General features: G+C 36.5%; 1 protein-coding gene across 3 annotated transcripts in view; it reads left to right on the forward strand.

The window, feature by feature from the left end:
- Positions 1-24,341, forward strand: part of SLC4A10 (solute carrier family 4 member 10) — a 121,678-nt gene that overhangs the window by 33,688 nt on the left and 63,649 nt on the right. For all 3 annotated transcript variants that reach the window (XM_074910881.1, XM_074910882.1, XM_074910883.1), the window contains exons 3-5: positions 1,731-1,877; positions 11,545-11,683; positions 18,520-18,680. In XM_074910881.1, coding sequence (XP_074766982.1) covers positions 1,731-1,877; positions 11,545-11,683; positions 18,520-18,680 — 447 coding nt within the window. The remainder of the gene's footprint in view (positions 1-1,730; positions 1,878-11,544; positions 11,684-18,519; positions 18,681-24,341) is intronic.

Here is a 24,341-nt window from a genome sequence, read left to right on the forward strand (position 1 = left end):
ACATATGAAAGTTCTGGCATTTTAGGGCTTGTTTCCCAGTTTACTTAAAGAACAGTCTGGACTCGAAAAAAACTAGGTTAAGCATGTCCACTTCTATCACAAAGCAGTAGGAATGTATTAAACTGCTAAATTAAAAAAGCAATCTATTTGCACCTGTGTAAAAGATTAGTTTTAGGAAAGGTAACCCCATTCCTTTCAAAATGTTGTTATGGTTTTTTTTCTACGTAGGGACCAAGGAATTGTTGAGTCCTGCATTCCTGCTGTCCTTTAGTATCTTTTTAAATAATTCTTTTTATGGAATACATTTTTCCTTGTTTCATGCACCGATTGTAATACATTTGAAATACACCAAAGGCAGCAGTTCTTTTTAAATAATTTATTGGGTTAAATGTAATAAGCAAGAAGAAAGAGGTGTCTAATCAATCAATCAATCAATAAATAAATTTTCAACTCATGGCCTTTGCTTCAGAAAAATCTCCTGACTCTACAAGAATAGTCTTCCAAAAATGGATGCCTCTGCTTTCTAGTGTCCTCTACATGAATCAGAGCTGAGGAAGTAACTACTGTGGTGTCCAGAGCCTTTTCTCCAGCTTTTTTAGCTCTGCTTCTGCAGAGAATTCCAGCTTTCAATTTCTTTCATGTATTGTGACAAATGCTGCTTTGCTGTGTTTTCTGCCCCTGCTTGAGTCTCCATGGGATTAGAGATCATGTGCTACTTCAGCGTGTGTTCTTGACCTTTTTCAAATGATTGACACTGCTGAATGATTACAGCAAAGCAGCAATTATCCACTAGCTGTGTTATGCTCATTTCAAGGAGAAAATAAATGTTACTTGAGATGAGTAATCTGGACTGTGTCTTTCAGCTGAGTAAATATAGGAGACCTACCTGTAGTGAGTCGTGATTACTTTCCCCTTTGTTCTGTTTTGTGGTACTTTATACACATTTCTCCTGTGCTTTCCCCCTTTTAAATGCTTTATGGTGCTCTGAGCCTGTTAGCCCACATAGCTAAGAGAGCTAAATATTTTGGGCTTCATCAGCAACATGAAATTCCTCAGGCTCAAAGATGGTGGCAGGTATGGCAATGTGTATGTACCTTTTTCTGTATTTGAGAAATAAAAGAGAAGAAATGAAAGCACCCTAAGATACCAGCTATGTATTTATGATGTGAGTATATAAAGTTGTAGAGGGATTTTGTCGTCTAGCTTCCATAGTGTTTTACTGAGTTTTTTGGCCTCTTTTTTTTTTTTTCTTTCTCCTTTTCCCTTCAGTGAATTTCCCACAAGAGTTCTGTCAAGGTTTGGCTCATAAATAGCAGTGAGTTTTGTAAAGTTCCTGTACACAAAAAGCAAACAGCAACTTTACCAAATGTTCAATGCAAAGAGATCCATGTGTCTCTTCATGTTACTGTTTGGAAGAGATTTTACAGAACACCTGTCTGGCTTTAATGAAAGTTCACACACAGAGATGCAAATCTGAAGAAAAAATAAATCTGCCACTGCATCATAAGGACTTTAATAATGGAATTTGGTGCTGTATCAAGGAGTAGTATATGTGTCATGCTACATCATTGTTATTGTAATCAATAATGTTATGACTATTAACATTAGAAAAATACTGTACAACTACACAATTATAATAATTATTATACTATTAATGCAATTATAGATTTTATTATTGTGACAACATAATAACAGCCCGTTTTTAAAAGATAACTTTTTTTTACATATAGGCCATCGAACATTGTTCATTGGAGTTCACGTGCCACTGGGTGGAAGAAAAAGTCACCGACGCCATAGGCACCGTGGACATAAACACAGAAAGAGAGACAGAGAGCGAGATTCTGGATTAGAAGATGGGAGAGAGTCTCCTCCTTTTGGTAAGATAAATTTTATTTTTGCCTAGATCTTTTAATAATAAACATCAGTATGATTATGCATACTCTGTCCTGTTATGGCATGGACATGATTAGCAGCAGGGTTTTGGATAACACACCAGAGCATCTCCAGTCTCTGATGAAGGGCAGCAGTCAGTGGCACTCTATACATGAGAAATCTTAGGAGTTTCTACCACTGTAAGAGACTGTCCATAAATGTTCTCATAAAGGTAGACTGCTGCCACCACTGACCGGGGAGTAAGTGCTTTATGGCACTAGATGCCCTCAGTGAAGGCTCTGGAGTGTTTGCCCCTAAAGGCAGTTTTGTAATAACGTTGATGTTACTGAAGCTGCAGTGTTTTATCAGACATGAACTACAATTCAGATGGTGTTTGCCTTTTTCCTTACGTGATGCTGTAATGTGCCATAGTGAGATGAGTCTGCTGACCGAGGACTTGAGAGCAAATAGGAAAAAATACCTTTCAGTATACCAACCTCATACAAAACTCCTAAAATTCTCAAAATCTTAAATTAAAAAACTTTACGGGGAACAGGAAAAGGTAGTCGTGAATAAATTAGTCAAGCTTTGTCTCAAAACACATGAGAATATTATTTGCTGTTCGGAAATAAAAAACACATGTGCTGAAATGTCCAAGGCTATGGTGAGTGTTGAAAATACAACGGAAGCATCTATAGAAGTCAGTTTGACAGTGTGCAATGGAAGAATGTTTTAAAATCATTGGGGAAATATGCCAATGTAATTTCAGGTTACAGAATAGTAATTATAAGATTTTCTTTTAATTCAAAGTTTATATTATGTATGTAGGAAGCTTTGGAGCAAGTATAGGTGCTGATTGTTAAGTATATTGTAAAGAGCTTGAAATACTCTGTTCACAGTGAATTATACTGCGAATGAAACAAAGTCAAGACTTTCAGACTTTGTAGATATGAGTTATGTTTTGAAGACTGAACAGTGAAGAAAAAATTGGCTGTGGTGGTTCTGTCTGGAATGTATTTTAAATGTACAAAGACCAAGTACTATATTGAAACTGGTTTCTTGGAAAACAACAAAGTTCATAAATTATTAAAATAGTTTTCAAAAAGAATATGCATATATACATATAATGTCAGATTAAAAAGAAACAATTGAAAGTTACATTAGCCAAGAAGTGAGATATCTTAAACTATGAAGCAATGTCTTCTGTTGAGTCATCTGGTTTTATTTAAGTGCCAGTATGTGACACATTTTGGCTGAGAACTTAGCTCTGTTCTTTCAACTTCTGGAGACCCAGGCTTGTGTCCTTCCTAATGTCAAAAGTAAAGAAAACCCAAAACAAAAAACCAACCTGGTTGAATCTGTCCTTAATGATCTTTGACAGCTGTGCGTATGATAAAATGCACCATTCAACACAATTCTGTGTTAAGTGAAAATCAGCCTATGTTCAAAAGAGCTCCAAGAGTGGAATAGCAGTAATATGAAAAAGACAATTTTGAAGTGCATTTGTTAAGTTGGTGTTCACAGCACTTGTCTACAGGCATATTTCTTTGAAATAAGGGCAGGACTGTACTTTTATAAGTCACATTTTCACTTGTGAAGGTATTATAACTACCAATTAAAGGGTGTATAGGTCATGTCACAAATTACTACTTTTATAAAGCTTGGGACAGACAAGACATAAGTCAGAAACATGCAAGTCTTCTCTGGATTCAGAGTGCTGAAGATACTTTACAAAACGCTTGGCTGATAATGATTCAAAGGAGCCAAAGACAGAACGATGAAACATTCAGAAAAATCTGGAAATAGCCAGTTTTCCCACCCTGAAATAATATCTAAGTAATAAAACTTGAGGTTTTTTCCTCTTCTCTATTTGAATCCTGGAAGTTTGGCCAGAGAACCAGACTTTGACTGAGCTTTGACATCTATCCATGCAGGCAGAAATTGTCATCAAATAGACAACAGTGAAGTGGACTTGCCTTATGAAGGAAAATCTGAAAATGATACAGTAATGGAAGGGTTAAGCACAGTCAAAGCAGGTGGATAAAATTGTACAGGGATTCATTGTAGTCTATATCCACATCCTCACTTTTACTATGGATTTTCCTTACTGGAGTTTCAGACAGGTTGTGCTGCCTGGGGAGAAATACTGCCTTTAGAAAGAATATAAGCATAGTTTTTCTATGCTTTATTTACACAGAGGAAGCAGCAGATACTTCCTGCACCAAATCTGAATCCACAAAACCTCAACAATGCTTCTTAGCTCTTGTTCCCCATGACCTCAAGGTTATAACAGTACCCAGAGGCTGAAGGAGGTTGCAGCGAAGACAAATCCACTTCAGACTCTTGATGCATAGCTTCAATGTGAGGGACTGTGCTACGTAAGAGAGCAGATCCAAAATAGTCCCTTAATTTATGAATCATTTAATTGAACATGCAGAAATGCTTAGCTCCCTCTCTCTCTAGACACCTTTTAATGCATTTCTGCTGAATAGTAGGAGGCTGTATTCTTGGGAACTGGGAGGGAGGAGGGGAAAGAAAAAACATTTCAGCGTGCAGATGCAAGAAGAAAGAGAAAATAAGCACTATGAGACCAGCTGATAGAAAACAGTGCTTTGAAGTAAGTCAGAAAATTACATTAGGATTTTATGATACAAGAGAATAAATTAGCAGAGTTTTGAAGCACTGAAGTATGAAAGGAGGTATAATAAAAGCCAAAGATGCAACAACTGAATAATAGAGATGCTGGAACGAATAAAGGCCTGAAATATTCAGACATGAAGTGCTCCAGACTGCTCAGTTAACCAAGCATGGGATGAAGCATTACTTTTGGTCATAATTTATAACTGTGTAAGTTATGACTTAATCTGTAAAGTACCATTAGGTGCAGATCTTGCTCCACTATCACTGCTTCAGGGAGCTGCGTGGTGCATATAGTGCTGTGGGGCTGTGCAGGCCCTACTCAAGAGTTGACAGGTGCCATCTGGTTCCTACCCAGTGAAAAACAATTTCCTAACCAGTTTTCTTTGTATCAACATGGCTAGAAAACACCTGTATTCTGTGTAATGCCCATGGCTGGAAGCTTCCTGGTAATCCCTTTGAATCCTGACTGGGAAAGCTGTACCAGCTACTTTCTGAGGGAAGGTTTCTGCAGAGAATAGATTTTTTAGAACATTCTGATGGCAGCTCATAAGCCTTTTTTTTTTTTTTTAATCTCCTACTGTCACTTTTTAAAAATAACCTAAATGTTCTCAGTGTGCAGATTCAGAGCTTGTAGACAAATAATATGTAAAATATGTGGTTAGTGGAATAAAAAGGAGTCCTGTCATTTAGGGGCACAGATCGGTTACTCAAGTTTTATTTTTGTTTTCCCCACACCTGATTCTCCCTGTCTGTCTGTTGCCCCTTGATGAGATGAGGTTGTACAAGATGTTTCCATTTTGCCATAATGATGTGCCTTTGAATTGCATAATTTGCAGATTACATGGCTTGCTGATGGAGATGCTTTTTTGAATGGTAAAAACTGTAAGCTAAGTGATTTCAAGATCTAGATTTCCATCATCTTTCCTCTTAATTTTTTGGAAGAAAAGGAGAAATCCAGTGAAACTATCCACTCTAGTTAAAAATGCAGTAATGCTCTTTATTGTAGAGGTTTACCATTCCCAGCTGAAACGCTGCTGTTGTAATTAAGGTCACAGTTTCATGCCTAGTTTTGTACCCCTCCTCCACAGCTTTCCTTGTGGGGCAAGTATTGTGGCTGCTCTGTGAGTTAAATTGGGGAATTGATGCAAATGAAAATTAGTTTGGCAAAAAAGTTGTTTCTAGCCTAGAGCAGGTCCTTGGTGCTGTTTGCTGGAGGGGTGATGGGAACCAGCCCTGGCGAGCTGCAGGGCCACAAGCCAGCCAGCACTGCTCCATCAGTGCTGAGGGTCATGGTGGCATTGAAAGCCTGGTGCTGGTTTCCCTTTGGCTGGTAGGGTTGCACTTGCTTGGTATGCATGTGGATTTTAGTGGCACTTTTCAGTGGTTTTTATGATGTCTGGTTTTGCCTGTAACCAGTGAAACAGTTCTCTTGTACTTGCTAGTATGAGTTAAATATATATATATATATATATATTTCTGTTTTAAAATGGGGAGGCATAGGAAGACTTTAGCTCTCAGCAGGGAGTCTTTAAGGACAGGTTCTGTAAGGGTGACCACAGCTGTGTGTGTGGACTGTGGTTTGATTTCAGCCTTCTGTGGCATCTTCTAGGACTAGACATTGTTGGGGCTTGTGCAAGGTTCGGTTAGTTCTTTTAATAAATCAGGCTTTAATAATCTCTAGTTTTAAAGAGGCTTAAATTTGTAACTCATGATACTGAAGTGGCAAGGGAAGCTGAGCAGCCCTGGAGGTAAGCCTAACAGACTGTACATACGGTTCAGGAAAGGCTCTCTGAAGGTAATGCAAGCAAAAAAGTGAATAGTAAAGGGGATTTGGTTACTAGAGGGGCGTGAAGAAAGTATAGTGAAAAGACTCAGCTGACTATATTTGGTAGCTAACCTCAAACCTCAAAGGGGTTATTAATGAGGCAAATTTAATTATTTGTAATGATAGCTGTTAGGACAATTCTCCTGCCCTTAACTGTAGGCTTTGTCTGCCGAAGGATGAACTTGGAAATTTAAATCTCTGGGCAGCTGTGGAACAGATTGCAGCAAATCTGGATTAAAATAATGTATCATAACTGAAGTTTTAAGAGTCTAGCAAAAAGAAGCGAATTGAACCTTGGCAATTGTCCATATTGTCAGATCTAAAAGATAAAGATTGTTTGTCATAGCCTGAGGTAATGGAAACAATTCATTTGAAGAAAATGCAGAGAATACTTCCTGAAAACAAGATTATATGTATAGGAATAAAATGCCAGAGGAGCAAGCAAGGGAATACTTTCTCCCAACCTAACACATGGTTTCTAAGGTCTGTGAAGAGATTTTCAGAACTGTGCTGTATGGCTGTTTACTATTTTATGTGGACTTTAGTAATTTTATTTTAATTTTTGCTGTGTTTTCTAATTAAAAAAAATAATTTATGACCCCTACCTTCACTGATTGTTGAGCTGAAGGACAAAATCTAATCTTGCACAGGAAGGAAGTGGGGGAAGAGCCCCATCCACCACTGCCTTGTTGAGTGCAGACAGGAGGATGTTGAATGTTTGTGTGTGAAATGATCCTTTCTTTTCTGTGATCTTGTGAATTTTTCACACTATTTCCCCTTCCTTTGAAAGGAGTTATTACAGATGTCAATTGTGTTATATCAGTTCACTCCTTGTCTGCAGCCTGTCCTGTGCAGTGAGCAATCAAAACAAAATGTTTGTGTATTTAATATTGCTTTAATGTGAATGTACAAGAGCACGAGGCATGGATTAAATCTTGTCTATGATGTTTTCTAATGTAGAGAAAGTAATTTTTCACCTCTACATCTACTGATCCCGATAAGAAATACTAGCCTACTAATTGCCAGATCCAAAAATAAGATTATTTGTCATAGCCCTGAGGTGATGGAATCAATTCATGTGAAGAAAATGCAGAGAGCGCAACCCTTAAATGTAAGTTCTCAACAGGCTTAGAAATACAAAAACCTGTTCTGACATTTGAGCTAATAGAGTTTTAGCAGAAATTAATTTTTGCACCCTCTCTAGAGTTTATCAAGAGCAGAGGACAAAATTTGGATACATTTTATACGTACCCAAGGCTGTGTTTCTGCTTGTGGTATGGCTTGGGCAGATTGCATGCAGTTCCACTCAATGGCAGGGTGGTTTGTCTCAGGAGAAATCCTGGGATGTGCTGAGGAAGAGATGTGGATCACTCTGAAAGGTGCAGTGGAACAAGCTGTTTGCTGCATCAAATTTATGTGTAGGGACTGAGAATGATCCTGCTTTCTTACTTCAGCCCAAGTCTTGATTTCACCTTGTTTCCTTAGGCAAGAGGGAGCAGTCCTGATCCAGAATTGTGGTTGTGCTTGGGGATGTTTTAAATAGGGGAAATGCCAGTTATGGTTCTCTTCCTACATGTGTTTTGCAAGGCAGGATGGTGATGTAGGCAACCGTTCCGCCCTACCTGAGCTCAGCATTGTTCCAGGGAGCAGCATTTCATGTTGCCCTCCAGGAATTAGGTTATTAGGAATTCTGGGTTTCAGTTCTGCTGCTCTGGCCTGTCTGTGCCCATATCATGCTTCTGTTTTAGGGATGTTAATGACTTTAAAAAGAGTCATAGTAGTGAGTGGTGTGTCAGGTTGCTTCAGGGTCACTTCCTTTCTGTGGCACTGAATCCCAGTGTGAATTTGTGCTTTTGACAATAGCATAACCACCTGGTCTTAGTTTTTACCCCTTTAACTGTGCAGTATTGTTATACTGATTTTAAAATCTGGAATACTCGGGTTTTCCATGCATGCAGTAAATTTGAGATATCGGAGGTAGTTTGGATGTGTGAGTACTGCATGGATGATGTGAGCACAAGCTCAGAGAAGCCCAGGTATAACATAGAGTCTGGCAGGAAACAGGAAGCTGCTTCAGCTTTTCCTGACTGAGATGGCTCATTAGCCAAGCACAGGTGGTTGGTGATGGTACTCCTGCTCCTGTTGTGTACCAGACTTTCTGCTCAATCCCAGATGGTCCTGGAGGATTTCTTGAACTGGTGATGAGCCATTTACTTGGGAGAATCATCAGCTGCTTATTGTGGAAGTTTAAATTCACAGTGCTTCTAATATCTCTGTGATCTGATATAAAACAGATGCAGTGATAGAAATACTAATGTAACAAATTAGTCCCATTAATTTCATTTTTTTAGCTTACTAGATTACTTTCATTACTTTTTAGAAATAGTGATAGAATTGGCAATAGTGATAGGATATGAAGGATTTTTTTACACTGGCTGTACTACTTGAAGTAGGGAAAGACAGATAATATTTAAGCCAATTTCTGTTTTCCTAGACTTCAAAAAACATTGAGTGTCCTAGTTTGCAAATATTATGCTTCTACATTGAAGATTAAGTTATCACAGTTTGACAGTCAGCAATTGAAGTATTCTTTCATACTGTTTTTGAATCACATATTACTCATTTTCCATATAACACATTAATGACATATTTGGTATTTGCTACTCCTATGAATAAGAGCCAAGTCCATCTGGCACTGCTCACATGAGTAATCCTGTTAACTCAGTTTTATAAGTAGAACCAACAGTTCTGTTTTTTTTTCTTATTTTATTGTGTTACTGTTGTTTAATTCTCTTAGGGTTTTGTTCTTGAAATAAAATCATTTTACTATAAAGCAAACAATAACTTTTTCAGTTTCCAGTTTGGTGTCTGAAAATCAAGCTGTGGCTTGCAGGTTTCAGACACCAATACAAATGACAGCAGCAAAGAAAGTTAGCTAGAACCTAGCAGCTAGTTTTACTGGTGCGTTAACAAGGAAGAAGGGAATTTAGTGCATATTTTATTGTTTATATAGATTCTTCACTGTTGTCAGTCAAGGAGCTGTATATTACACAGAAGACCCAGTAAGAGCAAATCACAGCAGTAAGGTGTTTCCTTGTTACTACTCACCTGTCTTCAAGAGGCTTCTGATCCTCTGCTTCCCTTCCCACACTGAAAGTGCACATTTGCATGAGTATCATAACTGTCATAAAACTGCAGCTCTGCTGTACAACACTACTCATTTATTACTTAACAGTAGCTGTTGCTGTAAATCAGTTCTAGTGCTGATTTTATCAGGAGTACAGGATGTTCCTGGCAATGCTTATTCTCAGATTCTCACTACAGTCCACCTCTCTACCAAAGTAGCTTATTTTCCATGTTCTGTCACTAGTCATATGCACTCGTCCTTTGCAAGTTCATATCTCACTGAATTTTGTCCTTCTGGGAAGTAGTCTTAACAAGCTGCACACTTCTTGACCGGAATGTACTTTCTAGTCTCAGATTAAATCGTGATGTTTGTATTTACTTTATCCTTCTCTAGAACACACCAACATGTGAATACGAGGAACATAAAGAACTTCGAAAAAATTAGATAGATAGTCTGGAAGGAGGTCTAGAATAGACGTTGAAATGGTCTTAAAGAAAAAAGAGGACTGAACAATGAGAGAGAAGAGTAATAAAAGAAAGGGTATTAGTGGAGGAGGTTGTTGCTGTACTCTAATGATTCACCAGAAGTAATTTCTGTCCCCTTAGCTATTTCCTGCCGATCCATTCTCTAGAGTTTAGTAGTTCCTGAGACCATCTCTCTCTTCTTCCTCTCCTCTATTTCTTCCTGAGTTTCATTCCTTTGATTTGTGAAGTAGACTTGACTATACTATATCTTTACACGCTGTTTAAGCAAAAGACTTCAAGTGAAAACTGTTATGTATTGTGTGTTACATTGATATATCAAGTTTACCACTACTACTAACAAAAAAGGTATCTTTACTGCTGAATTTAATCTTCTGTATCAGTGGCCCATTTATTTAGTTCTTTTTTACCAGTTTACCAGTATTTGCTCTTTAACTAGCATTCAGTGAGTGCTATCATCTCAGCTTTTCCAAAATTCAGAGAGCTTGAGGATCCTAAGCAGTGATGCTCTTCACTGCTAGATGGAAAATACTGTAGCTTGTCTTACAAATATGGTTGTAGAACAGATCTTCTTTAGACAATGTTCAAGGAATCGCTGAGCTGTTCTGATGGAGTTGACTGGCAGCCTGGCTCTCACAAAGGCCTTTTGGTTCCTCTCAGAAATCTAAACCACATTAGCAGAAAAAATAACTATGTATTTCTAGAGAGACTGAGTTTCATCCAGAGTTTGTTCATTTGAGATCTGCGTTTAAAGAAGCCAATAGGGTGTTTGGTTTGTTTTGGTTTTTTTTTAAGACTTAAAACATTTGAACTATGAACACTGAATATACATGTATGTTAAGGTGCTCTGTGAGTACTGGAAATTTTCTGAGTGATGTGAAAAAAGAATAGTATGTCTCCAAAATATATTTAGTGGCCTGCACTGAAAGGTGATGAAGAAAAATAACTGGAAATAGGAAAGGGAAGAGAGAGACAGGAAGAATAAAATGGGAAGTTGGAACAGATAAACAACTTGTTCATCTGGAACAGCCTAACCACATAGAAAGTTTACAAAGGAGCGGGGGATGGAGGGTATAGATAGTTATGTATTCTTTTTTGAAGTTCCCAGCTGTATATTGACATTAGAGATGTTTCTTTTGGTTTCTTCTCCTGCTAGGTAAAACAAAGAATGCACATTTACTATACCAGCTTTGTTAGCTGAGCTACACCTGTAGATTAAGACTTCTGATGTGGCAAAGTAGTTTTTCTAACTCTGGAGTAAAAGGCATTTATCAGCTCTTCCTGTGATGCTATCTGTGCTGCCTTTTTTCCTGAGAGATACCATTCCAGCTTCCCATAGTCACTACTTCTGTATATCACATTCTATCTTTAGATGAACTTGTTTAATTAGCAGAATAGGCAACTACAATAAATAAAGAGGTCTCAATCTGAAGGTGTTTGTGTATAAATGTTCTTGCAGCATAACGTTTTCTGTGTTGCAGTAAGTGATATGCATGAAAGAGTCTGGATAAACTCATGAAAATTTAGATATTTGCTTGCTCCAGGGAAAAAAAAGAGGGTGTTCTGGACTTGATTTTTTTTTTTTTTCCCCCCCCCAGATACCCCATCACAAAGGGTGCAGTTTATTCTTGGAACAGAAGATGATGATGAGGAACACATTCCTCATGATCTCTTTACTGAACTTGATGAAATTTGTTGGCGTGAAGGAGAGGATGCAGAGTGGAGGGAGACAGCAAGGTGAGTGTTTTCATGAGTTTTAAAAAATTATTGGTACCTAATGGTTGCTGGTGTATTGAGGAATGATTTCAAATCTGTGGCAAGCTCAGGAACAGATTTTGGATATAAAGCTTAAATAAAACTATAATTTTAATCCTTTGACTGCTCGTATTACAAAGGCATTTGTTGTTTTCCAGAGCCAAATGTTTTCATCTGGATTTATGAAATATAGGTCAGAATGAATATCAAGGGAAAAAAAAGCAAAGTAAACATATCATGTATATGAATTCAAAATTACTGGGTTTATTAATTTTTTAGCTTATTATTTTAAGAAACTTTCAGACTTCATATTCTGTTTGAATCCTGAAGAAATTGATAAAATCACCATTATAAAAAGATGAAAGCAAGGACTTAGATTGGTTTTGGAGCAATAAAACTTTTACATATTGTAACTGTCAATGAACAGTTGATTTTGAGACTGAGTTTTCACAGTTGGATTATTTTGTTTCTGCAAAATTAGTGTGAAAAGACTGTTTAGATTGCATTTCTGCTGAAAAAATTAATATTGGAACTGAACTTTTTTTTTGCATGTTTGTTTCCTTGAGCACCTAATTGGGAGATGACTTGCTTAGTTTCATTAAGGCTTTATGTTTCCCAGCAATCATTGCTTCATTTTCTTCTTAGAACCTTAATTCTTTCAGTGCTAGTGTTTGTTGACAGTTTTCCTCAATGGTGCTCCGAAGTCTGTGGACCACATCTTTGGTGTCAGTAGGTTAAAAACTGTGGAATTTCTGAAAGGATTTTGTGGGAAACTATATATGTGGGCTGTTTGTCATGAATATGGCTGTTAGCTTCCCCTTTAATTTTACTGCAAATTCCTTCTTTCCCAGAGGGCCACAGTATTTTCTATGCCGTTCCCTTCCCTTAAGTGTCCATAGGAGACACAGGCAGATGCTAAATACAGGCCTTTACATGTAGAAAATTCTCAGATGGGGATTATGCTGGAAAATGAATGTAGTAGTCTTCCTAAATAATCTTATTAATATTCAGAGAAAGAAAATCTAATCAAGTTAATCATCTGCAGTGTTCTCATACTGATTAGGAATACATAGAACCTCTTCTAGGAAGGGCATCAGCTTCTATTGTGATTAAAAATAAAAATCACTGTGGGTTATGTTATTTTTGGGCAGGGAAATAGCAGCTTCTTTAGTTCAACTGAAAAAATCTGTTTGCAGGTCACTGTAGAATTGTGTTTCTGAAAAACTAGAGCAGTTTTTATTGACATAGATTTAATACTTAAGACAGAATTTGAAAGGAACAGGTGAAATAAAGGAATTTCTATTTAGATTGATTTGTATTTATGTATAGTCTTTCCATTTGTCATCTGGGAACTAAAGAATCAAAAATATTTAACATAAACAAGATGAGGCTGTTGAAAAGGGACAGGAAAAAACAGCCAAGAAAACTGTATTTTTAGTGCTCAGAAAATACAAGAGTGAAGTATAACAGCTAATAGGAAAAATTTCTTTAGCTTTAGAAATAAGATGAAAAAAAAGAAGTGTGACTGACATGCAGAAAGAACTGGTCAAGATAAATGATCTTTTTCCGTTTGGATCCAAAAATTTCAGACTGCATTTGGTGCATGGCGAAGGCTGGCTTTTAGAAAAGGAGGAAATGGCAGTGAAATGGCCAAATTCAAAATGAAGGCAATACTCGAAGCGCTTTATCTGTCCAAATAAGAGGGTGTAATAATTTCCATCCTAGAAAGCTGAAAGAACATGGATTTCCTGGATGTAGTAAATCCCACCTTTCTGTGAATCTATCAGGTGGGTAGTTGTACTGTAGCAAATACAACAACACTGTGCAAGAAAGGATAAAAATGGTTGGAATGAATAGACGCATGATTTCAGAGCTATGCAAGGCTTGGAACAATATTTGGAGGAAAGACTAGGAACTAAGTGTAAAACTGGATAAAATGCAATACAGTGGTGTATCCTGTCAGACTAAATGCTATTTAATCAGAAAATTGATTTTTGTTCATCTGACAGAGAAAACTGGATCAATGTTTTTTTTTAGTGAAGCATTTGATATGATACAGCAGTGGGAATTTATCATTTAAACTCTGTTCTAGTGTAAAAATTGTATTAGTGGGTAAGGAACTAATTGAAGAGGTGCATTAGGTAATGCTGAAAGATTAAACTATTAGTGTGGAGGGTAGTGACAACTAACTTCTGAAGAATTAGTCAGTAAATAGCTTTGTTACTGAGTGACAAAAATAGGATTATAGTAATGAAACTTGCTGATGATAAGAAACTAGGTATTGTTACTCTAGAAATAGATAAGAATATTATATATAAAGAACAAGGTGACTTTGAGTAATAGAAACGGGATGGTGTTTAATATGCAAGATCATGTACTTGCAAACTAATACAATGGATCACTTTCAATACTGGTGATTGATTCAGGACTGCAGAGATATTGATTTGATAAAAAGTATGGTATGGAGAGTATACATCCTGAGTTTGTTGCTGTTCCAGCCTTACCGTATGTTTTCTGTCTGTGTGGAAAATGCCACTGGAAGTATTTGTAAATCTTACTGTCTGGCTTTGGACATAGTTCCAGGTAGATGAATTTAAACGCAAATGAATCAGAGGAAGACTTGGTCATTAACAGCATTTAATGAGAGTGATGTCACTAGGTGGTTCTGTATTCATTTCACCAAGCTCTGCATGGACTGAAGGGTTGGGTTGACTCTGATGCAGTAAATCTGTATCTTCATATTTTCAGTTTGATTGAAAGTGCATGCACAGTGCAGCCTTAAAATTTTTAAAAAATATCTTGATCAACTGCATAAAACTATTTGAGATGTTTTGTTCTTGGCTGATCAAAAGAGTAACTAACATATCAAAGGGAGACGGATAAAATTTGACTGAAGCTTCATGTTCTTTAGGTAAATCTTCTCTTTTCCCATTTCATTTGCTTGGAAGAGTAAGACCTTTTCTTGTCTCTTGGTGTTGTGTCCATCCATCCCCCCCCAACCCCCCAGCAGTTAGGAGACTCCAAGGTTTGTCATTCTTTGGTTCCCATAACATTTCTCACAAGCAAAAGCATTCCTGCAGATTAATGTAGTAGGATTTCGTCAGATTAATTAGTAGGAGCAAGAAAGTACACTGCTTTTACAGCCTATTCCATTCCAGCATCTGATTTAGGCTTTCTCATCCATGGAATTAGTTAGTGAGCCGAATTTAGTAACTTAGTTATATTGATACAGTGATAAAATGAAAGAATTTTTTCCCCATTAATTGATTTCAAGCTAGAAGAAACATATACCTTTTAAAATCAATAGTCAGTTTTATCATAATTTTTGTATGTGGCCCAGCTGTAAAATTGTCTAGACAATGCATGATATATAACTTCTATTCAGAAAAAAATACTTCCAGTAAGTTTGTGGAGGAACACACTGAGGCATGACAGCTGGGCTTATTTTATACACACAATAGCATAGTTGCTAATTGCAGCTATTAGGAAAGCAATTCACGTTCCAATCTATCCTTATAGCCTCTTGTGGTTGTGGCTGGAAAGTAGTGCCTGATTTGCAGCAGGTTTTACCCAAACTGTTGGGACTCATTTATTCGCTAATATCCAATGAAAATTTTTGGAGAATATCACTATGTTTCTGGAACAGAAAAGAATATGTGGTAGGAGGAAAATAGACGTTCTGGAACAAACAGGAAAGTGTTTAGGCTTGAATTTAATGAAACAGCACAGTCATGAAAATAAAGCTCTGTCCATAGTTTAGAAAGTAAATTGTTAATAGTGGCTAGGAAAGGGCTGTACTAGGGAAAAATTACAAATATGAAGTGAAAATACATCTCCCCTGCATCAAAACTTTTCTTCCAAGGAAACTAGGTCACAAAAAACTTGTCACTTCTGCTTTGTTTCTGACATGCTTGTTTACTTTGGTTCATTTTCTAATCAGCGTAGGCTGGCAAAAGCTCATGTGAAAATTTATACAGATTGTAAGATTACATTAATAACATTTGACTTTTGAGCATGTTTTAAGTACATACTCCAGCTCTGCTGAAGGCATATAACAGACTATAAAATAAATAATGTTCAACTCACCCACTTCATATTGTGCACCAATATGTTGCAACTGAGTCTACAATGAAGTGTGCACTCTTTTACTGACTCCTGAAAAAATCAGTGGACATGCCTTTAAAAGGTGTAACAAGTGTATGTACACTTGCATGCATCTGACTAATATTTTTCCTATAACAATATACCTTGCTGAAGCTCTTGTTGGCATGTTTTGTTCCAGCAAGTATGCTGTGAGAGAAACTAAACTGTATGATATACCTGTGCTAGTCTTTATCAGTAAAGGAAAACCGTATAAATGAAGCTGCTCTTTTATGTGATCAGACACAACTAAGATAGCTCTAAATATATCCCAAGCACATAGGATACATGTGACGCATGAGCTCAATATACAAATGGGGTTGGTGGTGTTTTCTGGGAAATTGTGAAAGGCTTTTATGTATCAACTATATCAATTTAGAAGGTTAAACTGCAAAAGTAAAAATTTTTCCTTTTCCCTGAGAAACTAAAAAGAGTAAAAAATTTGCAGACTTTGGATCCATGCTTGAATTTGGATTTCAAAGCCACCTCTATCCTTGATTCTTGTACATGAATTCACAGGGTTGTTAAAATGGTATTATGATTTTTAAAACCACTTGAACACAGAATAGAACGACTGTGCATAAGATTAGAGATTTGTTTGTTTTATGTTTTCTGTTGCTGTTTCTCATTTGATACGTTAAATAAGGATTATCTGACAGAGAAATATTTCTGAAAAGATAAAAGGTGATAAAACGATTTTTCCCTTGATGATATGAGTAAACTCGTGTAATTCTTATTAAAATCAAAATAGAAGTATATTCCAAATGTAGAATTCACTCAGCTGGGTATGATTTACATTTATGTATTAGCCCGTTGGTTCATTAAGTATAATGATGTGTTTAAACACGTAAGTTTTGGTAACAGTAGGAAATTGGATGCAACCTATAGAATTACACTGTTCCAATTGATTCAAAGTCAGGTAGAGATGATTACGATGGCAAGTATGATTATTTGGGCAGTAGCAGTAGTTTTCTAGGAAGGAGGTCTCACGGGCAAAGATGAGAAATGGAAACTGGTCAGCACAGAGGAAATGGAGAGAAAAATGTTTAAATACAAAGAGGAGGAGAGGGCTATATGCAGGAGACTGAGCGTTTTGGAGGAGCTGAAGAGTTGGGGACAAATTTTGTATGTAAATAATGGGAGAGTGATTAGAAGATGGTACAGTTAGAAGAAATGCAATGCATCAGGAAGAGAGCAGATATGCTGGTGATGAGTGGGTTACTGAAGTGGTGACTCCTTGCAGGATGGCATCAGAAGGGCAAGAATCTGGTACACAGGGAGTGGAAGAAGGAAAGCATCTAAATATTTTACAAGGAGGAGCAGGTGGGCCAGGAACAGAAGAGGACAGTTGTGTTTGCTGTGTTACTGGGCTGTGACGCTTGGTAAAACTGGAAATTGCTCAGTTTTAGAGGTGTTAAGACTCTGTGCTTCCCTGCTGTCTGGAAATAAGTGTGAAGGTGCTGTCAAGGTGTGAGGCTCTGCCTGAATTCTCTGTTGCCTGGTCCATATAAAATAGCTGAGTGCTGTTGAGTCAAGTGCTGGAGGCTCGTGCTGTGGCTGCAGCCATTCAAACCTTGCCAAGCTGGCAGGCTGCACGGTTCCATGCAGCAACATCTGTGTATGCTTGAAAGATTTAATGACTTTAATTTAAAACATTTTTGCTTATGTCAACAGAGTTTTCTGGGTTTTGGTTTGTATGGTATAGTATTCTTTTAACATTTTCAGTAACTTAATTTAAAAGGTCATGCAAGAAGGTTTATCTAGCTGGCTAGTGGCGAGACTCGATCTTCTAGTGACGAGACTCGATCTTCTCATGCTGTTTTCATGTATCCTTTTCCTTTACTGAAGTCTCTCCAGATTTACACTGAACCCGAGACTTCAAATAGTGAGATAACGATGTTGTTAACTGGATTCTAAAGTGCTATTTCATGTCATTCACGTGGCTGTTTTGCTTGAGTAAGGTCCATATTTTGGGGCTTGGAAGACTGTTCACAAGTGTTTACACACTGCTTGTGTGTGCATGGATGTGCCTGTGATGTTTTTAATTTTTAATTAACTGAACTTTTAAATGAAGAATAGCCTAAATTTTGCATAATGTTTTACTGCCTTTATGAGCAGTGCAGTTCAGTAACTAACAATTTAAACTAGCAAAGCTTGTAACAGTGTCTTTTGTGAAAAGATTGTGGTTGGTGATAATGGATGCAGATTCTGTGAACCCCGAATATGTCAGTATATTTACTTCAAATGAACAATGTCCCTTCTCTATTGTGTTTAGTCCAAAGTGAAGACTAATTGGAGAAAATTCTCTCCTGTGTTCTTATGTATAGCTTTTCTTTTTCTCTACCACAAATTCTCCTCTATCCTTTTCATACTACTTGTTGTTCTATCATAAAAATGTCATCGTGTGCCAACAAATTACTCAAAGGTCTTGTAAAGTACAGTATGATTACTTAATATGCTTCTCTTCATCTCTTCGGTCAGAATTTATCTTCAAAAAAGGTATAATACAGCATTATATGGGAAGAAGCAGCCAAGGGAAGTTTATCATATTTCTTACAGTGAAAGAATCCAAAAGTATCCAAAAACATGTTTTAACATTGATCTTTCAGTATCCATGGAAATAATTTATTTTTAATTTCTTCTGCACAATGGAGTTATAAAATTGGTTGTTTGTACAGGTGGTTGAAGTTTGAAGAAGATGTAGAGGATGGTGGAGAGAGATGGAGCAAACCATATGTTGCCACACTGTCACTTCATAGCTTGTTTGAGCTGAGAAGCTGTATCCTGAATGGCACAGTTCTTTTGGACATGAGAGCTAACTCCATAGAAGAAATTGCAGGTGTGTATTGATGTTAGTTGCGAAAATGCATCATAAAAATAAAGTGCTTACAAGACTGCTTACAAGAAAGCTATTGCATAATAATCAGTTCAGTTTAGAAACTCAGAAAATATTTTACTCAATGTGTTAGAAAATAATCTAATGTCGAACACAAGTGGTAAATATTTATAGTTTTTGTATAGACTTTGTTATGTTCAGAATCAATTTTTATGTAAAAGAGAAAATTAAAATGGAGCAGAGAAGACAGTTTGGATATATTTCATTAGAACTGGTGTGTTCTCTGCTTCTACTGTGGTACCTCACATTGTGAATGATGTGTGTGCTAACTTCCACAAATTGAATCTACTGCTGTGCTAATTGCAGAGAATCTAGCTTAAAAAAATTAAATTATAGGGAAGTATTAATTATAATTACATAACATGAAAACAGACCAGTTTAAAAAGCTTGTCTCTGAGTTGAGAATGAAATCAAGAATAATAATATTGTTTCAAAAATTTTAAGGTACATTAACTTCTTTAACTGAGGTCAAGTGCATTTTTTCCAATAAAGGTGTATTTGGAAGTTGCAATTCTAGAGCTTTTGAGAACCGTAGAAGCAGAAAGCAAGAGAGAACATAATGGATGGATCTTGTCTCCCAAAAGTATAAGTGAGATTGAGACTGAATGCTATTTTTGGCGTTCCTGGTGTTCCCCATAAAGGCTGTAACTAGTTACTGCAGGGGACTTCTTTTTGGTAGTGCATTTTTTATTTTAATAAAGCAGGTTGTTAGGAGCTGTATAGTGCAGACCTGTAATGCACTGCCTCAAGGAGTCCTGAAACTAGGTTGCATGTCCATGCTAGAATCATGCAGAACAGTCTATTTTCCTTCCCAAATACAGCAGCTAATTTGAATTGGATCACTTATAAATAAATTTGTTAGGAGACAAGAACTGAGCATAAAATAAATTTCTCTAGTCTGTCAAGACAGGGATAATGTATGTATTATAACTATATTTACATTTAGACTAAAACTCATCATTAAAATGATAACACTCTGTCAAAGGGCTCATGTGCCCTAGAGAGATTCTAGTGCTGTGTCCTTGCTCCTTTTTAAAAATCTCTGTCCTTTACAGCAGAGAAGACACAGAGCAAAGAGCTGTACTATTTTGTAATTTGAGGTCTCTAATTTTCTGTTTATCTGCCCTTAGTAAGAGCTAGTTTCATGCTCATGGTAGTTATTGGACTGGTATCCTTCCATATCTTACGTCTACTTAGAAGTTTTACCTTGCTTCTATGTTACTGTATTTCACAGCATTTCAGAAAAGGGTGCTGTATCTGTAAATCATACAGTTGATAATTCGTACAAATAATACAAGTATTGCTATTTTATACAACTATTGTATTGGATTTATCGTATTCTCCATATTGGGAACTTTGAAGTTCGGGCACGATGCAACAGATGTAAATTTGGGAAAAGAACACATGCACAGAGAAATGGAGCACAAGTTTTTGGGGCCTTTATGTTGCCTTGTCACAGGCACAAAGTAGTGTGTTAACAGAAAATGTTAAATACACAAATAAAAGTAGAAAACTTTTGTTTAGATAAAGGTACAAAAGACAGAGCAAGAAAATTTTCTAACACTCAAGATTATCAGGAAAACTGCTTTATGGGTGATAGGTAAGTCTGTGTAAGGGCCCAATAAAATTTATTGTAGTTATTTACGTTATCGGGTAAGAGAGATATTGTTCAGTGGACTATATTTATCAGGGGAATGAAAATTGGCTCAGATGCTCATAGCTGTTTCTTACATTTACCTTTCCCAAATTGTTTATGTCAAACTGACGCAAGATATTATTAGTCCAAATCTGCAGAAACTTGTGTGGGTTTCTACTCTGTGCTGAGATCTGATTCTCCCATGAATCATGGTCTGAATCAGAGCTTCAAAATTTGTTTCGATAATGATAAAAGATAAACATGAAGAACAAAAACCAGCTGATTTGAAAGAACAAAGGTGTTTATAAAGGTGCTTTATTTTTTTTTTTTAAATGATTAAGAAGTACTTAGATCAGCTACTTGATGTTCTTTTATTGCTTTTTTGCTTAAATAGTACACTAGGATTTTTAAGTTTGACCTTTTTGCATGGATCTTGCTTTATCTTTGAGAGAGAAATTTTTTTCCCCTCTGCAGATTCAATAAGCAATGAGGTAACTTTTTTTTTTTTTTTAACAACTTTGCATCAGGTTCTTCTGGCATGTGAATCATTCTGTGTCAGTTGCTATTCTATTTGCTTTTCTCTTACTATTATTATTGTTAGTGTTTTAGTAATGCTGTTTTCCTCTTCTTCAATCAAGTTCCTTTGTAATTTGTTACTCTAATACTACATGTGTAGTTCCTACTCTCCAGTGCTTACAAGATGTTGCGAAGAGTGTGGCATACATTATGCAGCACTGGGAGGGGTAGTAGTGACAAGCATGCTATGAAGATAGGTGTGTTAGAAATTTGGTAATTCCAAATACTCTGGCAGGCTGCTCTTTTACCATATAAACTACTGCTGGATCTGAAGATTAGACAGAACTCATATCTCTGAGGACATCCTTTCTTGTCTGTTCTACTCAGTTGCTCTTCACTGTCAGTAGTTACAATCCTACTTATAGTGTGCTATACAATGCAAACATTATTTTCACCCAGGAGTTGGTATGTATTCCAGTTATATCTGACAGTTCCGACGCTTTAGAATTTAAAGAAATCATTCTCTCACTGTTGGCTTCAATTTTTTTCAACATTTAATTCTTATTTTCTTCTTATTTTGCTTGGTAGCCATTCTCATTCTAGACTAGTCCAGTGATCCTGATGGTTATTTTGGTTGTTCTTTTCAGTGCTACTGTGCATACCACATATAGGATGGTTTGCAAAAATAGATAATACTCCGTGGTTTTAAGTGGTACTCTTAAATTAGCTTTGGTTCATATACTTCTGATTCATAGTTTATTACTATGGGTTTGTTTTTTTTAATGCAATCTACTGATAATATTTCTGCATTTTAATGCATCGTATCTTTTGAGAACAAATAAACTAATTGTGCACATGTACTTTCTTTTACTTGCCTTAACACTTTGTTAGGGAGAGATGTGTGCTGTGTATTTGTTGGTAATGTCTTGCTATCTGGGCTATATTCCAGTATCAAATTATATTTCTGTAAATGCAGTGCCAGTCTTAGTGTTCTTGAAAGAGGTATACTTAATCTTCATTGCTAAATTGAGACAAAGAATTCCTATTTGTTTTAGTCAAGGCTTTTAATCTATAAACACTTACTCACTAAGGCATTAAACTTGCAGCACTTAGCCCTTGAAAATGTCTTTTATTAAAGTCTGTGTTTTAAGACCTTAATGGGCTTGTGGTAAAATGAAAAACATCTTTTATACTCTTTGCGTGGCTTTCAGAACATTTTGTATTTCATCCCTGGAAACTCTGATAGTTCTGTGTAGAAATACTTTGGCACCAGTGATGCGGTGAGAATTTTAAAATCATTCTGTCTTCCAGAATGTCCATTCTTTATTAGATTATTTTTCATTCCAACTGTCTTATTAAAAAATGACTTGATCTAAAGACTGTAAATTTCTTTGGACAGACACCCAATTTTCTTTGTTGATAAAGAGCTTATTTGTACCTATGATGCTGAATTCACAGCAATATCTTATTATAATAGAGACTTTTGAGATGAATTTCCAACGTTGTCATCATGCAGCGGAACAGCATGTCTATTCCTGAAGTTTCTCAAATTGCCTTTAAATTTTGTAAGATGGATTTTACTTTTCCCTTGAAAAGAGCTCAATTCCCCTGCTGAACTTTAGCCTGTTTAAAAATCCTTTTTTAAAATTAAACATATTTTAGGGGTTTTTATTACTATTTTTAATATGTGACATTCTTTTTTCATATGTCTTTGCAGTAGCTCTTATATCAGTAAGCTAGCACTCCATGCACAAGGAATTCCTTTGAACATTTGATGTAGTAATATTTTATCGATCACTTCTGTATAGAACATATGCTAAAAGGAAGTCTGAAAAATCTATGTAATCAAAACAATTTATTTTGGAACTTGTCTCTTGAGGAGGTATTTGCCAGAATCTGGCTGCACCATTAGAGAGCAGCTTCACTGTGTTGTTGAAGTTGGCAGATGAAAATGTTCTCTTTTGATATTTTCATTTAGTTCCTTTGAAACCATGTAGATACTCAGATTACCATCTGGTTTTTTGATTGTAACCACTGAATGAACCCAAAAGGTTCTTCTATTTAACATATGATGCCATTTTCTGTTGTTTAGTTCAAAACCCGTTCAGTCCAGCCTTTAATGGCAATACTTTCTTTACAGAATGAATCACAGATCTTGCATTTTCTTGTAGTTGTGCAGAGTGTACTGTGAACAAATGTCAAACCTAGTCAAATACAAACTGTGGCCTCAGCGTTGCTCAATGGTGCTTTGGCAACTTACGTATGTTTGAAATATCAGATAGTGCCATTTATTTTAGATAGCTTAAATGTAATAATGGTTTATTTTTCACATTAAATTTTAAATACCCTCAGGCTTTCCAATCCAGAGATCTGACTGTTTTTTTTCCAAGCAGGTTTTCGTATGTTCCTCACGATCGAATTTTCAATCTGTGTAACAGCTTAATCTTGTGATTGAGGTCACTGGACTCTGTGCTCAACAACTGAGGGCATTACATCCCAAGTGTGCAATTTCATTGATTTTGGTAATATCATGTTAAGCTTTCAATCTGAACAAGTCTTCTTTTGCCTTTGTTTGCTTTAAGCTATATTACTCCATAATGATATATTTAAACTGACTCCAGTTTAGATTTTATTTCACTGGAACCTTTTGTTTCAGCTGCAACACTTGTGTTATGTTTCTGGCAGTGCTTTTATGGTAAATTTAGCTTTTCTTACAAACTGTAACGAGGCAGTTATACAGTTCCCAATACAGTTGGGATTGCCTGTGAGCAATCTGCTTCTCTGTTTGACCCTACACCTGTCTTTTGCTCAGCTTTCACCTTCTCACTTACCCAGGCTTTTGCGTTTGTTTGCTTTATTTACAGCTTACCATGTGGTGATTATCTCTACAGAGAAAACCTTATCAGGTTTTGTTCCTTTGTGGGTAAATTGTAAATCTCATACCAACTTCTAAGTAGCATGGCATTTTAAAATTTGCTTTGTATTTTCCCTTGTTAACCGCAAATCTGGGAATTTTTTTAGATTGTACAAGTCATTCTCAGCTTTCATTTTGTGTGTAGAGACAGAACCAATGCCACTCATGGCTCATGTTCTGTTTAGAGATCCAAAATATATTGCTTTATGAGGTCTCTTGTTTTGGTAGCATCCACTGTGGCACATTATCATACCTCTTCTGACTTACAACTGTGCTTGCTCTCTGAGCTGCAAGCTGGGAATTTTATCCTCGTCTCTACTGTTCATGGTTTTGTGAAGGGCTTGCTTTTGTTCTGTGGTAAAATTGCATGCTGTTACTTTAAAAAGCAATCATTTTTCACTCAGTCTTTCCTTTTCAAGTAATTCGTCTGAGAAGTTGAACAAAGAAATTTCAGGTAGAGCTGGAAATAGAATCTGTTGCAGTGCATTGGAATGCTCTGCCTCCTTGGATGAGCGGACTGAATCCGCTGGCTTAGATA

Source organism: Athene noctua, chromosome 7 (genome assembly GCF_965140245.1).
Source record: "Athene noctua chromosome 7, bAthNoc1.hap1.1, whole genome shotgun sequence".
In the NCBI taxonomy this organism is placed as follows: Eukaryota; Metazoa; Chordata; class Aves; order Strigiformes; family Strigidae; genus Athene; species Athene noctua.